The sequence below is a fragment of the Coenobita brevimanus genome, chromosome 103, assembly GCF_032717465.1.
Source record: "Coenobita brevimanus isolate Jiangsu-jjx chromosome 103, ASM3271746v2, whole genome shotgun sequence".
NCBI lineage: Eukaryota > Metazoa > Arthropoda > Malacostraca > Decapoda > Coenobitidae > Coenobita > Coenobita brevimanus.
In genome coordinates this window covers 40,018,592-40,045,972 of record NC_137056.1, presented here as the reverse complement: position 1 = coordinate 40,045,972, position 27,381 = coordinate 40,018,592, and the positions used below count along the sequence as shown (strand labels likewise).

The window sequence follows — 27,381 nt, the reverse complement described above, 5'->3', positions numbered from 1 at the left end:
GTCCATTTTTTTTAACCCCAAGACTATCACTTACCCTCCACCTTCACTTAATAGACATATCCTGTATCATGCACAACTACACACTGTCACACTATCTATGCTTCTCCTAACACTCTACAAGCACTCCATGCTCTAGAAATCACTCTATGCACACACCATACTCACACAGCAAAGTTCAAACTCACACAACTGGTAGAGTGGCAGTGTGAGTGAACAAATTTCTGCTTGCTTCATTAGCAATTCTCCCCCGAAACACTGTGTACTTATTTGCAGTTGTGTTGGCAATGATACATCTAATACTAATATGAATGATAACCCCTTAAATTCAGTGAGATTTTTTTCTTAGAAAGGAAATGTCCTTATACAATGTTACATTCATTTCACAAAATGACAAAATTTATGTTCTCTAAAAACTACATGATTAAAATACTGTCCCTTTCTGTTTCTCTAAATTTATCTCTGTGTTTCTCCAACTGCTGTTTTCCAGTGTTTTTTCACCTTGAGCACATACAGTGTTTGGATAAACTTAATCCTTATTTAAGTTTGAGACTCTGTTCTTGCAGCTACTTGATTTTATTCATATTAGGAAGAGTTCTCTAGTAGTAAATGGGCTGATGAGGGCTTTATTTAACTCTTCCCACTCAAAAAACTTGTCCCATGCTGAGAACATTCATCTGGGTACAGCAAGAATTTTTAAAAATGGAAATACTTGGGCTGAATGGGCTGTATGATGTATGGTGAGACCCAACTGTCTCATCATTATCATCCCAACTTCAAACTCCATGTTCACATAATGTAGAGGAGGAAATTTGGTGGAGAAAGAAACCCTCAGGTAGACTGGCTTTACAAAATACCAATGCGTTATGGGTCTCATGGCATCCTGCAAAGAGTCGCCGCAGACAAGATGCCTCCATGTCACTGTCGCCCACCATTTGACTGCCCTTCCCCCAACTCATTCCCCCTCTACCTCATATACCTCTCAACTCCATCCCTCCACCTCATCCTCGGTCTCCCCTTCCCTCTCCCTCCCTCCACTTCACCTACATACACCCTCTTTGTCAGTCTTTCATTCTCCATTCTCTCCATATGTCCAGTGTATTTCTCCTAATTTTCTCAATCACATCCACATCCACCCCATAACGTTCTTTCTTTTTCTTTCACTTCTTCATTCGTCAACTACAGAAAAAGATATCAACATACAGTACCATGATTCAAGGATATCAAGCTCAGCTGGAGAAAGTACTAACCTGATAATCTGTTGCGAGAGCTTTAATTTCTCCATATGAAAGACATTTGACTGCACCGGCATCCAACTCTGTTGATGTTGGCAGACAACTGACTAGCTCACAGAATTTCTCAAGGAAACTTCTTTTGCATAAGCGGGAGAAACTGTCCCCCTCCTGACGACCGGTCATGGCATTGAGTACTTCTAGATTATTCGCCTCTGTCACAAAATGAAGTTATCAGAGACCAGTGGACAATATGGTACCAATAAATACAATATTAACAAGAATTCTCTCTATAGTCTAACATTATAAAATATAGCATGAGCATATTTAAATGGTTATTTACATTCTGCTCTTATTATTGTCACTGTTTCAAGCCAAGTAAAGCCTGATTTTATATATTATACAAATCAGCCACTGCAAGTCCACCTCTGAACAAAGGCCTCCCCCAACCTTATCCATGAATTCCTTGACTGGGCCAATCTTGGACAGATTTTGTCTGCAAACTCTTCATCTCATCATTCCATCTCATGTCTAGCCTTTTTTGTATAAAGCTGCAATCTCTTGGAGTCCAGTCAGTCAGCCTCCTTCTTCATCGGTAATCCCTTACTCTTGTTACACAATCTGCCCATCTTCATTTTTGTTCTTTTAAACTTCTATGATGTCTTAGATTTCAGTCTGCTCTCTCACCCAACCTGATCTCTTCCTGTCTCTCAAAGATATTCCCAACACTGACCTTTCCACTGCTCTCTGAGAATGCATTAGTTGATTTTCCATTGATTTTGTCTGTTTCCAACTCTCGCAACCATACATCATAGCTAGGATTACACATTATATACTTTTCGATTTATAAAAACTGGCAAGTTACTTTTCATTAATCTCTATGTTTTATCACAAGCTTTCCATCAAATTGTTCATACATTCATTCATTGCCAGACGCCATGTATCCCAAACGGGGTGGTCAGGCGCTTAGAGTTAATTGTTTTACAGGGAGGGGCACTAATCCTCCACCAACCCCACTTGACACGTAGGGATGCCAACAGCATCTGGTGTTCCCAGGCGGTCACCCATCCAAGTACTAACCAGACCCAACGTTGCTTAACTTCGCTGATCGGACGGGAAGCGGTGTACTCAACGTGGCGACCTACACGTAATTGTAATGCATCTATTTATTTTGCTACCATGGTCTTCCATCCATTCATCATCCAATCCTATGCCGCCCCATGAGAAGCATAGGAGCCCAGGGCTAGGTAAATTGGTCCTGACATTTAAGGTGAGAGTGACCAGCCTCACTCATCCCTGAGTGGCATTATGTGAGCAATAAACCCCAACCACCCCTTGGATATAAACCTGCATGGGCTCAATGTGATTAGAGAACCTTCATTACCCACTAAACCACCATGTGCCATAGTTTGGTTATAAAGTTATCACCCAGCATAGTAAATGGTTTCCTGGTGTACATGAAACCATTTGGCTTGACACTCAGTGTGGAGTCACCTGTACAGAGAAGGAAGAGGAAAAAATGAAGGAAAGAAAGACAGGAGAGGAAGGATGGAAAGAAAGAAGGAAGAGGGAAGACACCCAAGAGCAGCACTACATGGAGTGAGTGGATGGTGAGTGCCTCCACCTACCACCAAAATACAGTAGTCCCTCCAATATCTGATACAGTAGAGCCAACGGCATGTCCGGATAGTGATCCCGTCCGGATATTGGGCCCCAGCCTCCTGGACTTGTACTTATGGACCCTAACTCAGAAAAACACCTATACAACTCCCTCTGGACATGCACAGCACCTACTTAAGACCCAAATCACACCAATAAGGGACATAAAAGACTGAAATAAATGCACAAGAACCATAAAATGAGGTTTTTGAGTAGGTTTATACAATATTAAACATTCTGGGTACTTACAACAAGTCCCTGGCTCCTGGACTGGTAGTTATGGACCCTAACCTAGCCAAACTCAGAAAAACACCTTCCTACTGCACATGCATAGCACCTAAGATACTATTCACACCAATAAGAGACATAAAAGAGTGAAATGAAGTGTTAGAGGCAAGTATGGAAAAAACAGTACAGTACAATATGAAACATTCTGGGTACTTACAGCAAGTCCCTGGCCATCTCGATGAATAACCCGCCTCCTCTCAGACTCTGACAGTAAAAAGGAGTTCCTGAAGCACTTGCAGTACACTGTTCATGAAGTCTTGCACAGAACTTAGTCACTTGCACTCAGAATTCCATTCTCTTAACAATGCGCACTCTTGTCTTACTTGCGCTCCATTGTACCTTAATGACATAAGTGTTGCACTCTGCACTTTAAGTCTTTCCACTCATAAAACCATTTTCTAAACAAAATACACTCAAGTTACTTTACATTACATTTACAGTCCATTAAATCTTTGTCTTTTCACTCAGAACTCAAATTCCTTAACACTATGCACTGTCTTTTTCACTGCACAACACTGTAAATTCCCGTGTGGTCTACTGTAGTGGAGAAGTTCTTGGCATCTAATCACTGTCAGAGTCTGAGAGTGGCACATGCAGGTGACCTAGGGGTGTGTCACTGGGTCGTGGTGATAGCGTACCCACTGCAGACGACTCTGAAGAGAGACGCAAACTCACGTCAAGTGGTGACTCCACCGTGCCTGATGTGCTGAGCTGTGGCTTGGAGCATGAGGGCCTGTCTTGGGGAGGCAATGGAGTGAAGCCAGGGTTGGGCACAGCGGGGGTCACGGCCCTGAAAAAGCTGTCAATCGTTGATTGACGCAAGGAACGACGATTTTGACGATTAATGATGTGCTGCCTGCAAGCGCGCACTTCCTCCACAAGTCCCAAGGGCCACATCTCCCTGTCACAGTCTGGGTGCTCCAGGTAGTCCAGAACAAACTCTAGGTGTTCCCAGAGTGGCTGGAGTAGTGTCAAGCTGAGAGGAGTCCGCATCATTGTCTCCGTCCTCGTCAGAATCCTCAAGCTGGGTACTGACATCTGCAACTGAAGATGCGATCTCGATATCAGACATGGTCTGATAACCAGGATCGCCCTCGTCGTCATCCAACCACTCACGTACTTCGTCCACATCAACATCGTTGCCATGCGCACGTAGACGTGCATGGAAGTCATCCACGTCAAAACCTGGGAAATCGTGCTCCACATTCGTTCCGAGAAGCAGACGAGACCAACCATTTTCTAATCTTAACAGGGATATCCCTCCATGCACTGGCCCAGTTGTAGATGGCAGACTTGATGTTGTAGCGGCGAATGTTTTCCAAAGTCCACTGGCCCCACGTGTCCCGTCCCTCCCTGCGCTCGAAGACAACCATCACCTCATCCAGGAACTTCCGCCAGTACAGCCTCTTCGTTGCCACGATCACTCTTTGGTCCATTGGTTGGATGAGAGCAGTAGTATTAGGTGGCAGAAACATGCACCTAATGTGCCCATTCTCAGCCACCAACTCCTTGTCGCACGGGTGGGCAGGTGCATTGTCGAGAAGGAGGGCCTTTACCTGGTCGCGTGGGATTCCCAGTTTCTCCGTCTGGTAATGAATGACCTCCTTGACGAAATGGTGGTGGAACCAGTCTTTGAAGATCAGGGCTGTGAACAATGCCTTCAAGGAATGGTACCAGACGACAGGAAGGACATCCATCACCCCACGAAGACACCGAGACTGCTTTGCACGGCCAAGAACAACGGGCTTGAGCCGGTGCATGCCGTTAGCATTGGCACAACACAAAGCAGATATCCGTTGCTTGCAGAGCTTGCGGCCAGGTACACGCTTCTCCCGTCTCCTCGGCTAGAGTGTTCATAGGCAAAGAGCGATAGAATAAGCCAGTTTCGTCAGCGTTGTAGACTTGACCGAGAGTTAGGTCCTCCCTGTCCATCAAGTGCTTCACCTTCTGCCGAAACTCGTCAACTCCATCCTCGTTGGCGTCCAAAGCTTCGCCATGAGACTTACGGTTGGTAAGGCCATGTCGTAACTTGAACGCGAAAAGCCAACCTTCGGATGCCTTGAAGTCTAGGGCGTCGTGAAGCCTTGCAAACTTCTCAGCAGCAGCCTTCAGCTCTGTGCCACACACCATCACACCAGCAGCACGTTGCTGTCGATACCAAATCAACATAGAGCGGTCGACTTCTGCATACTTGGGAGTATACATCACCTTCCTCTCCATATTGCGTTTGCTTTTCGACGAGAAGTCAGCCGTGTACTGCATGAGTTTGTCGTGGGATCTCTTGATATCAAACAAAGTAGACCGGGCCAGGTTGAATTCACGGAGGATACGTGAGGTAGACCATCTCGCATTCACCTTGTCCAATATCTCCCACTTCTTCTCCAGGGTCAAAACCACTCTTCCTCTTCTCAGGCGGTGGGGCCATCATCACGCAGCAGGAGAGCCTGCAGCAGGTAAGGCACCACCACAAAAGCGAGCACGTGGCTGGCCATGACGACGAGCGTGCATACACAACAAGAGACAGGCGGTAAGTGGGGAGGATGCAGGGGTGCTCTACCGGACATCGGCGGAACAACGCACCAGAACACAGCTGGCCCGCGCTGCGCGCGCCAGCTTCAAATTACGGGCGGGAGAAAGTCGGATTTTTTTCGAATTTTTTGCAGTTTTTGGCCCATTTTGGGAATACTGGATCCCGGGACGAAAATGTCCAGTTATTGGGGATGTCCGGAAAATGGGCATCCAGATATTGGAGGGATTACTATATATACAGTATATGTATGTATGTACATATATATATATATATATATATATATATATATATATATATATACAGTATATCTATGTATGTACATATATATATATATATATATATATATATATATATATATATATATATACAGTATATGTATGGATGTACATATATATATATATACACAGCATATCATATCTCATCTCATCAGCCATTTGAGTGTCCACTGCAGGACCGGCCTATCCCTATTGAAGTGGGAACGATACAGGCAGCGTATCTCTACCAAGTGGCTTAGGCTGTCTAGTAGAGATTGTATGTAGGGTGAGAAGTGCTTGTAAGTGTAACTGTTGTGTTGGAGTGGCTTTGGATGTGTGTGTAGTGTGTGAATCAAGTGTAATTGGCCCACGCAAGCCGACTGGGTGCAAGCATACTTTGGTATGCGACACTGGTTCAACCACAGCACCCCGTGTGCACCAATGCAGTACGTGGCCAGAAGAACGCTCCCAAAGTTTGTTACCCTGGTGGGGCGCAAACCCTCGTTCTTCAGTGTATGAAAACGCACACTTTACCACCATACCACAGAGGCTCCATATACTGTATATATATATATATATATATATATATATATATATATACATATACAGTAATCCCTCTAATATCCGAACGCCCAATATCCGAACATCCCCACTAACCGGACATAATCCTCCTGGGATCAAATATTCCCAAAATGGGCCAAAAACTGCAAAAAATTCGAAAAAAATCTGACTTTTTTCCCTCCCATAATTTGAAATTCCCACCTGGCGCCAAACAGCTGTTACACCATGGTCCCTTCACCCCTTCCTTCCTCCCCCTCCCCCCTCCCCTGTCAGGTTGCCATTTGGTATTTTTCATTACCAAGTGTGGGCCAATTTGGTAATGAAAAATTCGTTTGGTAATGCATTAGAATAATGCATTACCAAATGGATTTTTCACATGTATGAGGATACACAGGATGGAGATGGTGGATTGTTTGCTCTCTCTGATTAATCTGCTACCCTACATAGTGTGAAAATAATCAACATGGTGTTAGTTATAAGGAGAGTGATTACATGTATTTCCACTTGTATATATAATTAGTGAAGAATATATGCTAGCTTTACGAATTTGGTAATGAAAAGTTATATTTGACAATGAAAGTTGAGGAGATTGGTAATGTGGCTGTTGCGATCTGGCAACTCTGTTACCCCACCAACATCAACAGTCACAGCTTAACTCCGATGGAGAGCAGATACTCATAACAGTGCAAGCCACAGGTGCTTGTTTTTTGTGAATAAACAGTGAATAAACTGCAATACCTTGCCACTAGAACACACAGGAATTTACAGTGTTGTGCAGTGTTAAGAAATTAGAATTTAGAGTGCAGAGGATTAACTGTGGACTGCAAACTGGCGGTTCAAACCAGTCCAAGACCAAGGGACTTGTAAGTACCCAGAATGTTTAATATTGTATAAACTCACCTCTAAAACCTCATTTTATGGTTCTTTTGCATTTATTTCAGTCTTTTATGTCCCTTATTGGTGTGATTTGGGTCTTAAATAGGTGCTATGCATGTCCAGAGGGAGTTGTATAGGTGTTTTTCAGAGTTAGGGTCCGTAAGTACTAGTCCATAAGCTGGGGCCCAATATCCGGACAGGACCACTATCCGGACCTGCCTATGGCTCTATTGATCCGGATATTGGAGGGGTTACTGTACTGTATATATATACAGTAAACCCTCATTATACGATACCTCTTTGTACGATATTTTGCTTATACAATGTCAAAATTTTAGTACCCTATGCCCACTATACAATGGGAACGATTTGCAACAACGATGGATCATCCGCGGCTCAGTGAACAGCGAATGTGCAAACGCAACAAAAACGTCCTCACACTGTCGGCATTAGACCACACACACTTGTCCACCGGCCAAGCCTCATTAGTTAACCCTGCCCAGCCAAGCAGTTCTGACATTGATGAGTGAGGGCTGTGAGTCCCTGTGACTGTGAGGCTGAGTCGAGACAATTCGCCGTCAGGACGATTCCCCATCATTTATTTACGTATCAGTTTATTTAGCATGTACACTAGTTTTTCAATTATGTAAGTTATAAAAGTGATGGTGGTTTATTGTTTATATAGTAAATGTAAAATATGGCATCAAATCATGGGCATTAAATGAAAAATAATAATATATTGAAACGTGAATCAGCTGATTTATGACTGATCCTTCATCTTAGCATAAGGCTACATACGAGACATTGGCATTTATATAAATGCCTAATTACCTTAAGTGAACGATCAACATACTTTGGAATTATACAAATAATCTTCATGTTACGTCTATATAAATGTTTTGGGATATTTCGCCATCAAGTCAATTCACCATCACAACAATGACAAGACAATTCGCCATCGGGACTTTTCGTCATCAGGATGATTCCCCGTCGTTTATTTTCATATCAGTTTATTTAGGAAGTACACTAGTTTTTTAGTACTGTACTTGTACCTCTTCAAAGTCATTTTAAAATATACCCAGGATGTTGTAGTACCACTGGAAATTAATGAAAACAGCTGTGGGTGATGCTAGAACATAATTCAAAGTCAACTACAGCATGGTAGAAACAAGTTAAATATTGTCTAAAAGTGCAACTTACAAATGATATCCAGAGCCAATGCTACTGAATGGAAATAGACTTTGATAGATCCCCCTGGGGAAACAAGCGTTTCCTATTAGCAAAAACTGCTTGTGAGAGGAAAGCGCAGATTTACAGTTCTGAGCAGTCAGAGCGCTGCCATGTATCACAGCCAGGCTGGCCGGGCCGTGGGGGGATGGGGGGAGGGGGGAAAAACGCGATACTTGGCAACAACGGAGGTCAGTAGTACAAAGGTAAAATATGCTAATTGTAGCTAAAGGGTGGTGGTACTGATAGACAATACCAGCTGGAACATCCTTGCCCGCGTTTATTCAAAATTAACTAGAATCACAAACGCGACGCTCCGCCGTTATGTTCTTTTCGGCGAGCGTTGCAAAGCCCTGCATTTTATGGGTTAATAATACCTTTATAAAGTCCAATAGAATATATAAATTTTTGTTAAATATAATGTACTTGAAAGTACTTGGTATTTTTTCAAGTACTTAGGGGCTAAGTACAAGTACAACCAAAATTTTAAACTCCAAGTACAAGTCCATGAAAAACTGTATGTAAGTCCAAGTCCAAGTACTGTACTTGGACCCAACCCTGCAAGAAATGTTAAACGATCTTAATAGAAACTTTCAAAGTAGGGCTAAAGATGAACCAGAGTAAAACTAATGTGTAATCCACATACACCAAAGAGCATCAGAATACGCGAAGAAATTCTTGAAGAAGTTGAGCAGTACAATTACCTGGGGCAATTACTAAAATTAAAGAAAGACCATGATGGTGAAATAGAAAGACGCATTACAACTGGATGGAAAGCTTTTGGTAAACAGAGACACCATGATTAGTAGCTTGCCAATACGTATGAAACGAAAAGTACATAACGAATGTATAATCCAGCTATGATGTACGATTGTGAGACCTGGAAATGGTAACATCAGTGGAAAATAAACTAGTCCATTCTCAGAGAGCAATGGAAAGGTCAATGCTGGGAATATCTTTAATAGACAGGACCATCCACTCACTCAATGTAGTGCTGCTGTCGGGTGTCTGCCCTTTCCTCTCCTCCATCCTTCTTTCCTTCCATCCTCTCCTGTCTTTCTTTCCTTCGTTGTTTCCTTGTCCTTCTGCCTATGGGTGACTTTACACTCCCTCTTCTGTCTTTCCTTCATTTTTTCCTCTTTCCTCTACCTGTGGGTTATCCTACACTGAGTGACAAGCCAAATGGTTTCCTGTACACCAGGAAACCATTTATTATGCTGGGTGGTAACCATATAGCAATATTTTGGCACCTGGTGGTTTAGCGGGTAATTATTGCGCTCCAATCGGATTGAGCCGATGAAGGTTTATATCCAAGGGATGGTTAGGGTTGACTGCTCATGAAATGCCACTCAGGGATGAGTGACGTTGGTCACTCTCATCTTAAATGTCAGGACCAACTCCCTAGCCCCAGGCTCCTACACTCCTCATGGGGCAATGTGGGATTTGATGATGGGTGGATGGATGAAAAAGATCAACTTGGGTCACAGAGTAGACTAAAGTTAAAGACATTATTGAAGTTATAAACGAACAGAAATGGAGGTGGGAAGCCCATGTAGCAAGAAAAAGGGATAACCGATTGAGCAAGAGGCTGACTGAATGGACACCATGAGACTGTATGCGTAGCAGAAAAAGACCAGACATGAGGTGGAGAGAGTAGATAAAGAAATTTTCAGGGAAAACTTGGGATAGATTGGCTCAGTCAAGGAATCTGTGGAGAAGATTGGGGGAGGCCTTTGTTCTGCTATGGACTTGTAATGGCTGATGATGATGATATCTATCTACAGTATACAGTATATATATAAAAGAGCTGCATTGTTTGTCGGCTTGTTTGTCCTTCAATCATGCCTAAACCAAGGGCGTGATTGAAGGGCAACCCAAGGAAGGATTTAGAGGGGTCAAAATTCAGATCTGGGTCATTTAAGGCCACCAGTAGAGTGTTCGCCTTTTTGACCCGGGCAATGCAGGGTACTCCTTCAGCCCAATTTTTGGCATGGAGACTCACATGACCTCCAGTCTGGACACAGACGATGTGAGATTGACCTCCGCGGTCATTTCAGATTACTGGTTGGAGGTCATTTGGGGTCACCAGTAATACATATTCAAATGACTGGACCCAGCAGCCCAATATTTTGGATGGAGACTCGCATGACCTCCAGTTCGAACACAAGCTGTGTGAGGTTGACCTCTGAGGTCATTTGAGATCAATGGTAAAAATAAACAAGTGCCCACAAATACTGTGCATTAGTCTGCAACAGCTGAAATAGAAAGTTCCTGGACCTCTTATAATCCCTCTTCAAAAGCATAAGGTGTACATGGTCTTTCTGGAGAAGAAAGAAAGACTGAACTAGAACAAATAGGATATGAATGTTTGCCTTTTGGCCCGGGAAACGCAGGGTTCCCCTGCTTGTATTTATATATATATTATAAAAGTGTGATTAGTTTATTATGAAGAATACTTACTGACAAGAACACTGGAGTAAAGTGATGAGTTAATTCTTTTTGGCAAGCAATACTACTTTTTTATTGTAATTTTTGTGTATATTTTTTCTATGAAGACAGATTAATATTGGTATATGACTTTTGGCATTTTCAATTAAGTTTGTAAGTTAAGAACCTGCACCAGTTCCACAACTATATGTAGCTATACAGTAATCCCTCATATTTCACGGCTGTTACGTTCTTGTAACCCCCGCGAAAAGTCAATTTCGCCAATACTCTATTAACAATTGAATCTTGCACTTGTGTCCACCATGTTGCCCATCACACAGTCCATGTCCATACTGATTGCGAGACAATTCGCCGTCAAAACATGGACGATTCCCCTTCAGAACAGTTCGCACCCTGGACGATTCCCCGCCATTCTATAAATATACTAATCAATACTTTTATAAATATACTTATTATTAATTAATCAATACTTTAATAACTATATTTCAGGGGGATCCAGCAAAGTCTATGTTCAGTAGCATAGGTTCTGGATATTATTTATTAGTTGCACCTTTAGTCAATAATTAACTTGTTTCTTCCTCGCTGTAGTCGCCTTTGAATTATATTCTAGCGTCACCCACAGCTATCTTCATTAATGAAGGCGAATTGTCTTGTGTTTGTTGTGACTGCGAATTGTTCCGAAACCTTCATACTCATCCCGAAATACCTTCTTACAAGATTGAAAGCACATACTCCATTATGAAGGAAAAACGTAAACACCATATTGTAATACACAATTATCTACACATTTATTCACAAAACAGTACAAAATAAAAAGATGCATTAACTGGTGATAGCAAACACTCGCATGGTCATTTCTTAGCTTGTCCAGTAACACAATTTTCTCTGCTAAGGTCAACTTTTCTTGATCGTTTTGTCACTTTGGAGTTCTTACTAATTGTATTATTAGCCTTTGGTGAGGCTGGCTTACGTCCTGGGGCCATGTGGAAAGCAAGTGGGAGGCAAGAGGCTCGTATCATAGTGCGGTTACAAGCACACCAGACACGTAAGGCAGTCAGGCGTGGACTGAGGAATGCGGGGCAGAGAGCAGTGTTGCCATATTCAAACAACGAAATTATGCTAGGGCAATGAAAAAATTATGCTAGATTGAGCAAATTTCCATCCATCCATCCATTGCCAGATGCCATGTATCCCAAATGGGGTGGCCAAGGGCTTCGAGTTAATTGTTTTACAGGGAGGGGTACTAATCCTCCACCAACCCCACTTGACGTAGGGATGCCAACAGCATCTGGTGTTCCCAGGCGGTCACCCATCCAAGTACTAACCAGACCCAACGTTGCTTAATTTGTTCCAAGTAAAAAATGAATTATGCTAACTTGAAGCTAAATGATAAAATTCTATACATAGTCTTGCTACATATTATGTATTGTTTACTACGAAAATATTAAAATGAACCTACATACAGTAAGAGGATAAATATCGGTTTTCTGCCCATACTGCTTTTTCCCACGAAACTTACGTTTTTCTGATGGATTTTGATGTGATTCATTAGATTTTGAGCATCATTTCCGTCGGAAATAACCAGATTTTGAGATATGATCCCCCCATCCCCCTGCAATAATGGGGGATCTTTGGGGAATCGGGGGTTATAGGGAGGGGGGGAAACACAGAATATGGTCATTTCCGACTGAAATGAAGCTGAAAATCGAATGAATCATACCAAAATCCATCGGAAAAACCTAGGTTTCATGGGTAAAATACAAAGCCCAAACTTATCCTAACCTAACCGAACCGAACCTAAAACCTAACCTAACATAACCTAACCCAACCCAACCAAGCCCAAACTGAAAGTAACCAACTATTCAAACATCATCTTACCTTATTCGTCTCTCTCTCTCTCTCTCTGATTTGTAGCTTTTATAAAATTATTCCAAAAATATTCCATTCCATTCTAAATTATGCTAGAATGATCCTAAAACTTCTAATATGCTAAAAAATATTCCAGACTCGAAAATTTGATCAAAATTATGCTAAAAGAATAAAATTATGCTAGATATGGTAACACTGGGAGAGGGGCCACGGGAAAGGGACAGAGGGTGGCGTGAGTTTACCGCGCTACAATTGGAAGCTGCGGGAATTTCAAATTTTTTGTTTTCTGTATATTCAAGGATATTTTAGTTGAACTTATTAATGCTAAGAAAATCCGCGAGAGGGCAAAACCGTAGACAAAAAATCCGCAAAAAATGCGGGATTACTGTACTGTATTATTTGTGCAAATAATGGGCATAAATACCTGGTAGTCTTGTTTTATGGTTTGTTGTTTTTCCCCAATTTTGAGGTATATGTTTTTTCCATAATTAAATTATGATATACAGCAGTGGGTATCAAAAGCTACCAGTAAATCTGAAATTAATAGCTCTACATCTCTAACAGAAATAGATGCTGGATAAAATTCAACATTTTGCATTATTGGTACCCAGTTCTGATTATTTAAAATCTGTAATAATAAAACACAAATGGTAGGTGGGGACACTCACTCGACGTAGTGCTGTTCTTGGATGGTTTCCCTTTCCTTTCTTCCTTTATCTTACGTCCTTCTTTCCCTCTTTCTTTCCTTTCCTTCTGTCTACGGGTGACTGTGGAATGAGTGACAAGCCAAATGGTCTCCTGTACACCAGGAAACCATTTACTATGCTGGGTGGTAACCATATAACCAAACTATGACACCTAGTGGTTTAATGGGTAATTAAGGCGCTCCAACCGACTGAGCCCGTGTTGGTTTATATCCAAGGGGTGGTTGGAGTTTACTGCACACATAATGCCAGATAAGAATGAGTGAGGCTGGTCTCGCTCATCTTAACCCCTAAAGTACTAACAGGACCGATCAATCCTTTTCCAGAATTTGGCTTGATGCCGAACAGGATCGATACAGGAGCCTTTGTAAAAAAATAAAAAAAACTGCGGACACTAGGGTTCGTCCTGACTGTGATGTATGTCAATGCAAACCAATGAGAACTAAGTCCTGAGTAGGGAGGAGGGAGGATCCGGGTCCCTACTCAGGGTGGAGGGGGAGTGATTCCCCCACTGCCTTCTCGCCACCTTCCTCTACCACAATACCTCTACCACCAAAAAACAAGAACTCACACAATTCATCAAACAACAGAACATACACATTGCCATCTTACAAGAAACAAAACTACACAGAGCACAGAAAACACCGACACTTCATAACTTCACCACCATTCGACAAGACCAGACTGACGGCGGTGGCAGTGGACTCATCACCCTGGTACACAAATCCATCAACTTTGCAAATACCAGTGCACACACAAAGTCACTTCTTCCCCCCACGTGACACCACAACAGAAATACAATCAATTAAAATACGCACTGGTAACAAATCACACATAACAATCGCTAACACATACATTCCCCCCCGATCGTCCCCCACAGTACCACACAATTACTCTCCACAGATACACCACACCACTAACATACCCAACATCATCCTAGGTGGTGATTTCAACGCCCAGTCGTCGGCCCGGCATGTCAACAATCCTGACTCAGACAGAGGGCTGGTACTACAATCCCAGACAGATCATCTTTCCATACTAAACAATCTAGACCAACATACCCATATCCCACACCAAGCCCACTTCCTCCCATCATCTCCAGACATCACCTTCTGCTCCCCAAACCTCGCTCCCACTACATTATGGAGAGTGGTCAAAACCCTAGGTTCTGATCACCTCCCAATCATCATCACAACCAAAACCAGAATCACCCCAGCTGGCCACAAACATACATACACTAATTATAAGAGAGCCAACTGGGAGGCCTTTGTAACTGAAACAGAACAACATTTCAAAACACTAAACAGTACACCCATCACAAACATCAATACCGATGTGCACACTTTCAATACAATTATACAAAATGCAGAGAAAAGACACATCCCTAGATGTAACAGAAAGAGACACAATCCCAGCTTCACACCAGAAATTCAAGGCCTCATCAGACAACGGGACACACTGCGATACTCTCCAACATCCCATAGACAAGACACCATACAACAAATACAAGAACTCAACACTCAAATATACAATAAAATATCAGAACAGCAAAGACTAAACTGGAAAAACTACCTCCAAACACCTGATCACAAAACAAACATCAGCAAACTCTACAAAACACTAAACAGCATCACACTTTCCAACAGCAACACCACACAATCACACGCTGCCATCACAACAACAGACACCATACCCTCAAACAAACAACAAGCAAACACTCTCATCAATCACTTTTCACAAGTCAGCCATCTAAACCCCCATCCCGAAGACCGACGTATCATCCGACGTAAGAGACAGATCCCCAGAGACCCAGACTACGCACCTTTCACTTACGACCAGACGAAGCACATCATTAACAACCTCAAGCACTCATCTGCCTGTGGACCAGAGAACATAAGCAACATTCACCTTAAACACCTTGGACCACAAGGCATACAAGCACTCACCAACATATCAAACTACAGCTAATCACACAACATAATACCCAACATCTGGAAGCATGGCATTATCATCACTATCCCTAAACCCAACAAAGACCCCACGTTACCCTCCTCACACCGCCCCATCACACTCCTCTGCACCCCCTCTAAAATCTCTGAATGACTGGTACTACAACTAGTCACACCTCACATTCCTCTAGCCCAGTCACAACATGGCTTTAGGCCAGTACACTCCACAAACACCCTTCTTACACCTACTTAGCAGGCAGATGTGCACACGTAACATTTGCCGGTCAGTCTTCTAACATCAGAAACTTCAACGGCATCCCCCAAGGATCTGTTTTGTCCCCTACACTCTTCAACCTATACATGCACGACATACCCACACCCCACACACCACAGATACACATAGCTTCCTATGCAGATGACATAACACTTACATATACGCACCAAAACGCAAACACAGCTGCACACATCATTCAACCTTCCTCAACACACTACACAAATGGTTCACCACAAACAGGCTCAAAATAGCCCCAGCCAAATCTACAGTGACCCTTCTCACAAACTGGACAGCAGAACACAGTCACATCCCACACCTCACCATAAACAACACTCCCCTACCCCCCCCCCCCCAAAATCCTTGGTGTAACATTCAATACATCAATGTCATTTCAACAACACATCACAAACCTTAAAAATAAAATAACACCAAGACTTAGTGCCTTGAGGTCACTTCCCCATACAACATTTGGACACAACAAAGAAACCACCACCACAGTATACAAACAATACATACGTTCAGTGATGAATTATGCAAGCCCTGCCTGGGCTCCTAACCTCACCAAAACACAGTACAACACTCTAAAGACCATACAGAACAAGGCCCTAAAATTAATCATAGGCTGCACAGCTACTACACCCACAGACAACCTACATCAAGAAACCAAAGTCCTCAAAGTCAAGGATCACCTAGACATGAGAGGCACCCAGTTTCTTGCTGCAGCCTCCACAAACCCACAACATCCAGTATATTATATGGCAGCACATCCATCCACACCAAGGAATATGAAAACAACACCCAGCACACGATACCATACACAAATACAGAGATATCCCGATCATCCGGGCTATATGGTGTTAAGGGGTGTCCGATTAGTCCGTAAGCACGATTAATCCGGCGGAAACAAAACACAAGTACAATGTACTGTCATCCCTCCCTCCTCGCCCACCTCAGACCAGCTTCCAGAAGCATATCCACACTCAGATCACTTGCTGGCATTGAACAACCCTTTACAGTACAGATGTCAGTGATGTCAAGTTAGTGTGAACTATGAAAAACTGAATAATTATGGGAAGGGAACGAAGGTCACTAGTATGTTTACACGACTCTACACTATGATTCCAAGCAGTCAGGGGGTCGCTTTATCTCAGATGTTTTTGCCCATTTGGTAAATGCACCATAACTTTATCAATTCTTCCATGACACATAGCGAATCATAGCATGGGTTTAGGAAGCTATATAACACATTGCTAGGTGCACCAGATGATTATCTTCACATCTTTAAGAAAAATAAATTGATTTCAGAAGAATGGAAGAAATTTACTCTACGTATTCAAAGAGGGATTAAATTTTTCCATTTTCTCGAGGATGTGAAGATAATCATCTGGCGCACCTAGCAATGTGTTATTTAGTTTCCTAAACCCATGCTATGATTCGCTATGATTCACGGGAGAATTGAGAAAGTTACGGTTCATTTACCAAATGGGCGAAAACATCTGAGATAAAGCGACCCCCTGACTGCTTGGAATCGTAGCATAGAGTCATGTAAACATACTAGTGACCTTCATTCCCTTCCCATAATTGTTCAGTTTTTCATAGCTCACATTAACTTGACATCACTGACATCGGTACTGTAAAGGGTTGTTCAATCTATCTATCTATCTATCTATAGCCCGACGCCCTAATCCCGCAAAGGGTGGCCGCAGACAAAACGCCTTCAAGTCACTCTGTCACCCACCATTTGACTCCCCTCCCCCCAACTCACCCCCCCCTCCCTCATATACCTCTCAACTCCATCCCTCCACCTCATCCTCGGTCTACCCCTCCCTCTCCCTCCCTCCACCTCACCTACATACACCCTCTTAGTCAGTCTTTCATTCTCCATCCTCTCCACATGTCCAAACCACCTCAGTGTATTTCTCCTAATCTTTTCAACCACATCCACATCTACCCCACAACGTTCCTTCACTTCTTCATTCGTCAACCTGTCCCTCCATGTCACTCCACATGCTCCTCTCAAGTAACTCATTTCCACTGCTCTCACTCTTGACTTGTTCCCCTCTTGCAAGGTCCACGCCTTGCTTCCATACGTCAGGGTAGGGATCACAATACCATCATGCAGTGACTTCTTAACTTCCATACTCACCTCCCTATTTCTCATCGCTGCTTTCAGCGTGCCAACAACCTTCCTTCCCTGCTGTACCCTTTCACGTACTTCATCCCCCAAAGTTCCATCCTTACTCATCACACTACCCAAGTACTTGAATGCACTCACATTCTCCATATCCTCACCATCCAACCTCACTGCACACTCTGTGACTTCATTCCTCTCAAACACCATAACTTTACTTTTGTTTACATTAACTTTCAGCTTCCTCCTCCTACACACTGTCCCAAATTCATTCACCAAACCTTGCAACTCCCATTCATCTTCACTCAACAATACTGTATCATCAGCAAACAGCAACACCGGAAGCTTCCAAATCTCACCCTCATTCATTAGGGCCACCCCCACATCCACTGCCCTACCTTGTACCTCCTTTACGACCCCATCCATATATATATTAAACAGCCATGGAGACATTACACACCCCTGTTTCAGTCCCACATTGAGATCAAAGAACTCACTCAGCTCACCATCCACTCGCACCGTAGCCCTAGCTCCCTCGTACATACTCTTCACAGCACTCAACACTTTCCCCTCCACTCCATATATTCTTAATACCTTCCACATACCTTTCCTATCTATTCTGTCATAAGCTTTCTCCAAGTCCATGAAGGCAGCGTACACTTTCCTTCCCTTCTCTAGATACTTCTCCACTAAACATCTTAGAACAAATATCTGATCTACACACCTTTTTCCCTTCCTAAATCCCCCTTGTTCTTCTCCAACTAGCTCCTCTGTCATATGTCTAACCCTATCAATGAGTATTCTACCATATATTTTACCAGTCACACTAAGAAGGCAAATACCCCTATGGTTACCACATACTTCTCTCTCCCCTTTTCCTTTGTACAGAGGAACAATTATACCTGATTTCCAGTCCTCTGGAACCCTTCCCTCTTCCCAAGCCAATCTACACAACTTCCATATCCACTCCACAACAATCTCACCCCCATACCTAAGCATTTCACCACACACTCCATCAATTCCTGGGGCCTTTCCCAGCTTAATCTTCTTCATCGCTTCCACTACTTCCGACCTACTGATCTCTTCCTCCCTCCTCTTATCTCTTCTTCTCCCAGCCATTCCCCAACCACTTATACTCACACTGCTCTCACTCTCTACATTCAACAAATCCTCAAAGTGCTCCTTCCATCTCCACAATTTCTCTCTCTTCTCCACCAACAATCTATTATTCCTATCTTTCACTCCCCTACTATTTCCCCTTTCACACTGCCTTACTTTCTTTACCTCCTTCCAAAACAATTTCTTACTCTCCCTCCATTTCACACTCAGATTCCTCCCAAACTCTTCATCCACTTTCTTCTTACTCTCCTTCACCAGTCTCTTAACCTCCCTTCTCCTGCTCACATATACCTCTCTCTTCTCTCTCTCATCTTCTCCCCTACCTCTACTCGCCAACCATTCACCATATGCCTTCTTCTTTTGTTCCACAGCTCGTTTCACCTCATCATTCCACCATGCTGTCCCTTGCACACCCTTGCATCTCCTCTTCACTCCACAAACCGCCTCACACGCTGCGCTTATCTCTTCCGTTAATATCTTACATACGTCTTCCACCCCTTCCATCTGCTCTAGCTCATACCTTCCCAATCTTTCTTCCACTATGCTCTTATACTCTGTCCTCTTCTCACTATCTTGCAATTTCTCCACTCTTCTCACAGGAGCTGCTTCCTCCTGTCTTCCCCTTCGCCTCCTCAACCACTTTCTTTGCAGCTCTACCTTGGCCATCACTAAGTGATGGTCCGAGACTCCATTCCCCCACCCTCTCCACACCCTTGCATCCAACACTTGTCTTCTCATTCGCTCATCCACACACACGTAGTCTATCATTGCCTTTCGTTCAACAAGTTCACCATCCATCCTCCTCATTACTCTCCATGTATACCGGTGGATCATCTTATGACGAAAGTAGGTGTTGGCTATTGCCAACCCCGTACCAGCACAGATGTCCACCAAAGCACTACCATTCCCATCTACTTCCGCTGGCACACCCCACTGACCAACCACTCCATCCACTCGTACATTCCCGACTTTGCCATTCATGTCTCCAATCAACAGCACTCTCTTGCTCCTCTCAAACTTGTCCATACATGCTTCTACTCTCGCCCAAAACTCATCTTTCACTCTTGCCACTCGATCCTCTGTTGGAGCATACACACATACAATCGCCCATGCTTGTATACCTACTTTCATCCTCATCCATACAATCCTTGCACCCACTGTTCCATACTCTCTTATATTCTCCTTCCACTTCTTGCTTATCATCAGACATACTCCCTCTCTTGCCCTCTCATTCTCACTGACTCCCGCACATATACCTACACCGTATTCCCATTCTCTCATCCTTTCACCTTTCCATTTAGTTTCAGTCAATCCACATATATCCACTTTTGCATCCTCAAGCACCTGGACAATCTCTCTCTCCTTCACTTCATCATTCACTCCTCTCACATTCCACGTTCCTACTCTCAGAATGTCCTTTGTCCGTTCCTTAGTCGTCAACGTATGGTCCGTCCGGGTCCGAGGTGCTTTATTTGCTTTTTTAGTTAGTTCTTTTTATGGGGTGGGGCACTAACCCACCACCAACCCTTTTAGTCGCCTCGTACGACAAGCAGGGATACTGGGGGAGTATTCTTGAAACCCCCCTACCCCCAGGGGGGGTTCAATGCCGGAGGTTATTAAGAGGTTAATGGAATACATTACTGTTTGCATCAATACTCTCCCATTCACATGTAAACAAAAAAACGAACAAAAGAATGAGCCCTAAATGTATGTTTAACTTTCATCAGAAAGACCTTACCAATTCATATTCCTCCACTTTGTTTTATGTAATTTTCCAACTATTTTATTTTGTGTTTGGAAAAAGTACTGTACACAGTACTCACTCCAAACATATTTGTAATAATATAAGTAGTGATCACAATGTTCACCAATACAAATGATGTACTGAGCTGATAGGTAATATTCCATATCATTTCGGCCATCCAGGAAGTGTTATCTGACTTGTAGGCCTACTGTGTCATTATACTTGTATATGTTCACTAATTTATATATATTTTTCAGATTCAGGTATAGTACCGTATTGATTACAGTATTGTACAGTATACAGTACTCTCTCCAAACACAGTTGTAATACCATAAGTGGTGATAACAGTGTTAACCAATATATTTAAGGTAGCCAACTGAGTGGGTAGTTTTGTATTATTATTCGACAAATCCAATTTCTCGGTAGCAGCCCGGTCCCATAGATGCCAAATAATAGGACTTTTACTGTATATGGTAAAACACACGGAAAAAAAAGAAAAAATGGTTTAAACCAACTGATCCACCCTGAGGGGGGGGGGGATTTTTTTTTTTTGTTGAAAAAGAAATCAAAGGCTTAAAAAAAATAAATAAATAAAATAAAATAATAATAATAATAATAATACCTGTTCATTTTGAGATGTCTGGTTAAAATGGTGTATAAAAGACTAGAGGTCACAGGCAAAAGGAAATACAAATGGTGGAAAACAGTTCCCGAGTTGACCTGTTGCATAAATGAAGGACTAAGAGTAACAGTTAACTCTTCCATTTGAGAGCTGGACAGAAAAGGGATGAGAATTTGCTGCCAGACAGGTGCTACAAGCCAGCCATAATGGTGGAGGAATGCAAGCAGAGAGTTTAGTTGAGCAGTTACCACTAAGGTAGTGATATAAAGAGAAAAAGATACAACAATGTGTCAAAGAATGAGGTTGAAGGGAGCCAGTACGAGAAGAGTTAATGAGATGATGTTGAGAAGAGCTGCAAGTAAATCCCCTGTATGAGGTCAACAACTGTGTTGGGGTAAAAAATGCACACAGTTGATTTAGTACACTTAATCTCTTGGAAGCAGATTTTACAAGCTGGGTAATATGATCTTTGCAACATAAATCCCAAGAGAATGAAACCCCAATTATGTCCAATGATGATGCAGGATTGAGTAGGATGTTGTTAAAAATCAGAGGAAGCTCCTGCGGAAGATTCTGGTGGGTCGAAAGATGTAAGAACCAAGTTTTGATGCATTAAAAACAACAAGATTACTTTTAACCCAATCACAGATTTAAGCCACGTCAGACATGAGATGTGCCATAAGCTCATCCTGTGTTTGTTGAAGCAAATGCTGTGATGGACGCTGCATGATGTGAATGGAAATGTGAAAGGTAGATTCATCAGCATGAGTAGATAGTGTTAAATGTAGAGACTAAATGATAATTATTGAATAGAAGGAAGAGAGTTGGTGATAGGCTAGAACCTTGAGGAACACCGCTATTGACTACTCCAGAAGAAAGGTGGGTGTCTACAACAGCAACTATAACATGACCAGAAAGAAAGAAAGAGATGAAGACACAGACGGATAAAAACCATAAGAGGACGAACTGGATTTTGAAGATATATGCCAGATTCAACTGAAAACCTTTGAGAAGGTAAGTGCAATGGTAAAGCTCTCATCAAAGTCCCACAAGCAAGTTGACCAGGACTCTGAAATGAAGGTGTGATGATTACCAGTTTAATGTCCCTGGAAGAACCAATACTGACAATTAGAAAGACGGTTGTTACTGGAAAAGTGCTCTAAGTTTTTCTTTAAAAAAAAATAATAAATAAAAATAATAATAATAAGTTAAAGCAATTGGTCAATAATTTGAGAAATGGGAAAGGTCCCCCTTTACTGGGACACGATGAACAGGTGCTTACTTCCAGCACAAAGAAAAGGTACAAGTCAACAGACACAGGCTAAATAGTTTACCTATGCAGGGTGTAGGCACAGAAGCACAGTTCCTGAGGACAACAGGAGGGACCTTATCTGGCCCATGTACCTTGTTAATACTGAAACCAGTGATGACAGAAAGTACATCAACTGAAGAAATTTTAATGTCAGTCAACAGGAAGTCAAGAGGAGGGAAAAGATGGAGGAACAGCACTGGAATTATCTAAGGTGCAATTAGAGGAGAAAGTCTGAGCAGAGTTTTGCTTTTTATTAAGCAGAAGAAACAGCTACAGAACCATAAGAGCAGAAAAGAGGAGGGAAGGAAGATGAAGTAAACATATTAGAAAGGTTTTTGGAGAGTTCACAGCATTGTTGAAGACAGACTTGAAAAATAACAGGGCTAAGGCAACTGGACATATCTAGTTGAGGCAGAGGCTCAAACTGACATGCATCATCAATAACAAGCAGTGAGGGTAATCCAAGTGCACACCAATACCACATCCAAACTCTGGCCTAGACCACGACCTTGGCCCTTGACCAATCTTCGCCACAATTCAATCACTTCTTCCCATCCCCACATAATGTATGCATGATTTTTGATCAAAAGCAGAATAGGCCTTCATGAGATAATGCCACACCCTGAGCTCTCACCTCGATCTTTGGTTGATCAACACCATAGCTGACTCACTTCTTCCCATACCCACAAACAATGTATGTTCCAATTTTGATCCAAGTCTGATCTTTTATTCTGCCACACCCTGAACTCTGACCCTGGCTATGACCTCTAACATGTAACCAATCAGCACCAAAAGCAAGTAAATTCTTTCCAGACCCACATATAACATAGAAGCATGTGCTGATTGTAATCCAAATTAGATGATGATCATGTATGGATGAAATACTAAGTTCAAAATGATACACGCATACAAAGGAAATGACTCAGTCAAAATAACTCTGCCTGCATTGTCACTAACATGTAACAAGTGCTGTGTTAAAATATTTTGAAACAGATGCAAAAAATGTGACCAGTTGGCAGCATATTTGTAAATATCAATGTACGGTTGTGTTTCATTCTCCCCTTTGGGGCTAAGATGCGAATGAATGTGTTTGAATGGATGAGTAAATGGGGAGTGTGTCATCCTGTCTCGGCTACCTCCCTTTCCTTGGGGGAAGCAGCCTAGGTAGATCATTAACAGAAGCTGGAGAGTAATGTCAAGGAAACTGATCAGAACACAGGAAATACCAAGATGTTCAAAATGTTAGTGCAAAATGTAACAATACTATGTTAGTAGGTAAAATAAGATATTTGATGATTTTGTGATTAAAATGTTTCAGCTGCAAATGGCAACATTGCCATGCATAAGTTTGATCCCCAAAAGGTGACTGGATGATTACCATACCATCTAATGCCATTTGGACATGTAGTCATTTACCCTTACAGGAAAAAAAAAAAAAAAAACAGCCTCAGGCCCCCACACTTTGAAAATAGTTACAAGAAGTTAACTGTTAGCATTTTATCAAAAACACTTACCACAGTCCCAATTGACAGCAATAGTAGGTGCCTTCTGTGGTTGGCGGGACTCCATGGAGCTGCCTTGGTTCATTTTTGGCTGGTTGAGTCTGAAGGGAGGTGGCAAGCCTTGGATAGTCTGCTCTATTCTACCAGTTACAGCCCTGCGTGTAAAGACATGGTTTGAGACACTGAAGTCCATATCACAAAAATAAACCACGCAGACATCATCTTGAGGCGAACCGAATATCCTGTTACTTTCTCTAGCAAGGGCCTATGGTAGTTTAAGTGATGTCGTTTTCAACTCCTAATGCGTGTATCTTGAGTGTAGGGTTAGAAACTCAAGCATAGTAAAAACTTAATGTGGGTGCTGCTAACAGCATATGTCCTTCCATACATATGCAGTTTCCCTCTTGGTTCTACCAATGACAGCTAAACACACACTGCCAAACAAGCAGATGTTCATTCATTCATTCATCATCTAATCCAGAGCTGCCCTATGAAAAGCGTAGGAGCCTGGGGCTAGGCAAGTTGGTCCTGATATTTAGCATGAGAGCAACCATCCTCACACATGCCTGAGTGGCATTACATGAGAAATAAAGCCAAACCACCCCTTGGATATGAAGCTGCAGCAGCTCAATCCGATTGCAGTGCCTTAATTACCCACTAAACATTACACGATGTTAACTTTCATGTGCATGCTTAAGTAAACTCTCACTACTAATGCCCCTTCCCCATTTGTACTTGACAGGCATGGGAAGGGGCTATCACTCTCTCTTCAGGGGACCTTATATGAAATGTCAGTTATAGTATAATGTTGGGGGGGGGGGAATCTCAAAACGAATTATTTTCACGGGACGAAAGTGGCTAACAAGGGCCTCATCGTATATACAGTAATACCTCAATATAATGGACTTCAACAGACTGGAATTTGTTTTTATTGGACTCGAGGCGTAATGGACCAAATTCCTATATATCGGAGAAAGTCCGATAAAGCCAGAAGCAGTCCGGACTGCCTGACCACTTCAGCTATGTTCACCACAATAAGGTAAATAAAAGACATGTTAATCAGTGTACAGTACAGTAATATTATATATATTATACCATTTGATTAATGCAGTGAAGTTACAACACAGTACAGTACCGCAATGGTAGTCAAAACAGTTTAAAAACCATTCATGCGATCTGGATTAATGTCTGACATATTGGAAAAAGTCTGGGTTAGCAGGGGGAAGTCCGGATGTCGCTTTTATCGGAATTTCACATTTTTCAGAATGGTTTGGGCCCCAATTAGTCTGTTATAGTGAGGTTTTACTGTATACATATATATATATATATATATATATAAAAACAGTGAAGGTTTATATCCAAGAGGTGGTTGGGGTTGACTGCTCATGTAATGCCACTCAGGGATGAGTGAGGCTGGTCACTCTCATCTTAAATGTCGGGACCAACTGCCTAGCCCCGGGCTCCTACGCTTCTCATGGGGCAATGTAGGATTGGATGATGGATGGATGGATGGATAAATATATACAGTCTGTCCTCGTCTAACACGGTTAATTGCTTACGCACCCCTATTGTGCGAGAGAAATTTTGTGTTATTGGGACTCTTGAAACCCCCATATTTCCTTCCACGCCCCTGCCCAAAGTCCACTTTTCACCCCCTTGTGGTGCAAATTTTTTTTCTATCTATCTATCTATTGCCAGACGCCCCAAATTTTAACCTCTTAGAAAGCATTAATATGGTTCTTAAAAAATGATAAAAGAGTATTATTGCAGTTAAAAGCCACATTTTATTCACCTTATGAGAGGATAAGAAGAGAGACTGTGTCAGAGAGGAGGAAGAGGGGAGAACACTGGTTAAAATCCTCCAAAGTCAATAGCACTTATAGCACTTCTCACATCATCATCTATATCAGTGTTTCTTAACGTGACCCCAGAGGTCTGTGGAACGTTCCAAGGGGTCCGCAGGCTAATTTGAGTATCAGATAAATTTAAAATGTAAATTGTAAAATGAATAATGTTATGACACTTATGTGAAGTAAAATTTGAAGTTATGTTCAAGTTAAGCCATTAATAAATAATTCAGTACCAATTTTAGTATATCATAGCCTACCAACAACTTTAAACTCGAGGTAGGGTAGGAGGGAAATCTACTCATAATTAAGTGTCCGCCACATGATTAGTTTTAATAAAAGGGGGCCGCTGCACGAGAAAGTTTAAGAACCACTGATCTATGTTATCCATGGCTTCTTCCTGCTGGCACTGGATATCCTCTTCCTGGAGTTCAGTAGCTGAAGCATGATTGGCTGGAAGGTAGATGACGCCCACTGGCAAGGCAACATTCCCATGATTCATCTCATCACCGCCCCAGCCCGGTTAAAAAAAAACGTGTTAGCGTCAATGATGGCTGTGTTAGAAATGATATTGCTTCTGAAAAATTGTACCGTTAGACCATTTTTGTGTTACAGAAAACCTTGTTAGATGGGGATAGACTGTACATATATATATATATATATATATATATATATATATATATATATATATGAACACAAAGATACAAAGATTAGTTTAATGGGTATTCTCAACTGAAGTTCCAATATCTGACTGAAGTACAGTGCTGTAAACCAGTATCAGACAGGAATACAAGGTGCTACCCAAAAGTTCCTGAAATCTGACTCAAGAAAAAAACTTATGTCAAGACCTAATCACCAAAAGTCCCCTTCAAAGTAGTCTCCTTGGGTGTGCAGACATCAAACTCAGCGCTTCTTCCATGACTGGAACATGTTCTGAAAGTCCCTGAGCATTAGCTTGCTCATGACCTTCTGTGATTCCTCCCCGATCTCCTCAATGGTGTCAAATTTTAGTCCTTTCAGCTGGATTTTCATTTTCAGAAAGAGGGAAAAAAAAACACAGGGGGCCATATCTGGTGAATATGGGGCGTGAAGGACAACCGGCGTGTTTTTTTATGCCAACTACTCCTGAACAACAAGGTGAAACGCCCAACTGTTTGTGAGCCACTTGTCCTCCCAGAGCAGCCTCAAAAAATCACAGTACAACTTTGCATTGACAGTCTGTCCTTGAGGAAAAAA

At 42.3% G+C, this 27,381-nt stretch overlaps 1 protein-coding gene and 1 pseudogene across 1 annotated transcript in view; both read right to left on the bottom strand.

Moving 5' to 3' along the window:
- Nucleotides 1–27,381, bottom strand: part of Adar (Adenosine deaminase acting on RNA) — a 439,541-nt gene that overhangs the window by 17,361 nt on the left and 394,799 nt on the right. The window contains exons 12-13 of the mRNA XM_080285009.1: nucleotides 24,311–24,453; nucleotides 1,248–1,444 (exon numbers count right to left, since the gene is read on the bottom strand). Coding sequence (XP_080141135.1) covers nucleotides 1,248–1,444; nucleotides 24,311–24,453 — 340 coding nt within the window. The remainder of the gene's footprint in view (nucleotides 1–1,247; nucleotides 1,445–24,310; nucleotides 24,454–27,381) is intronic.
- On the bottom strand, nucleotides 2,261–2,376 carry LOC145415798 (5S ribosomal RNA; annotated as a pseudogene).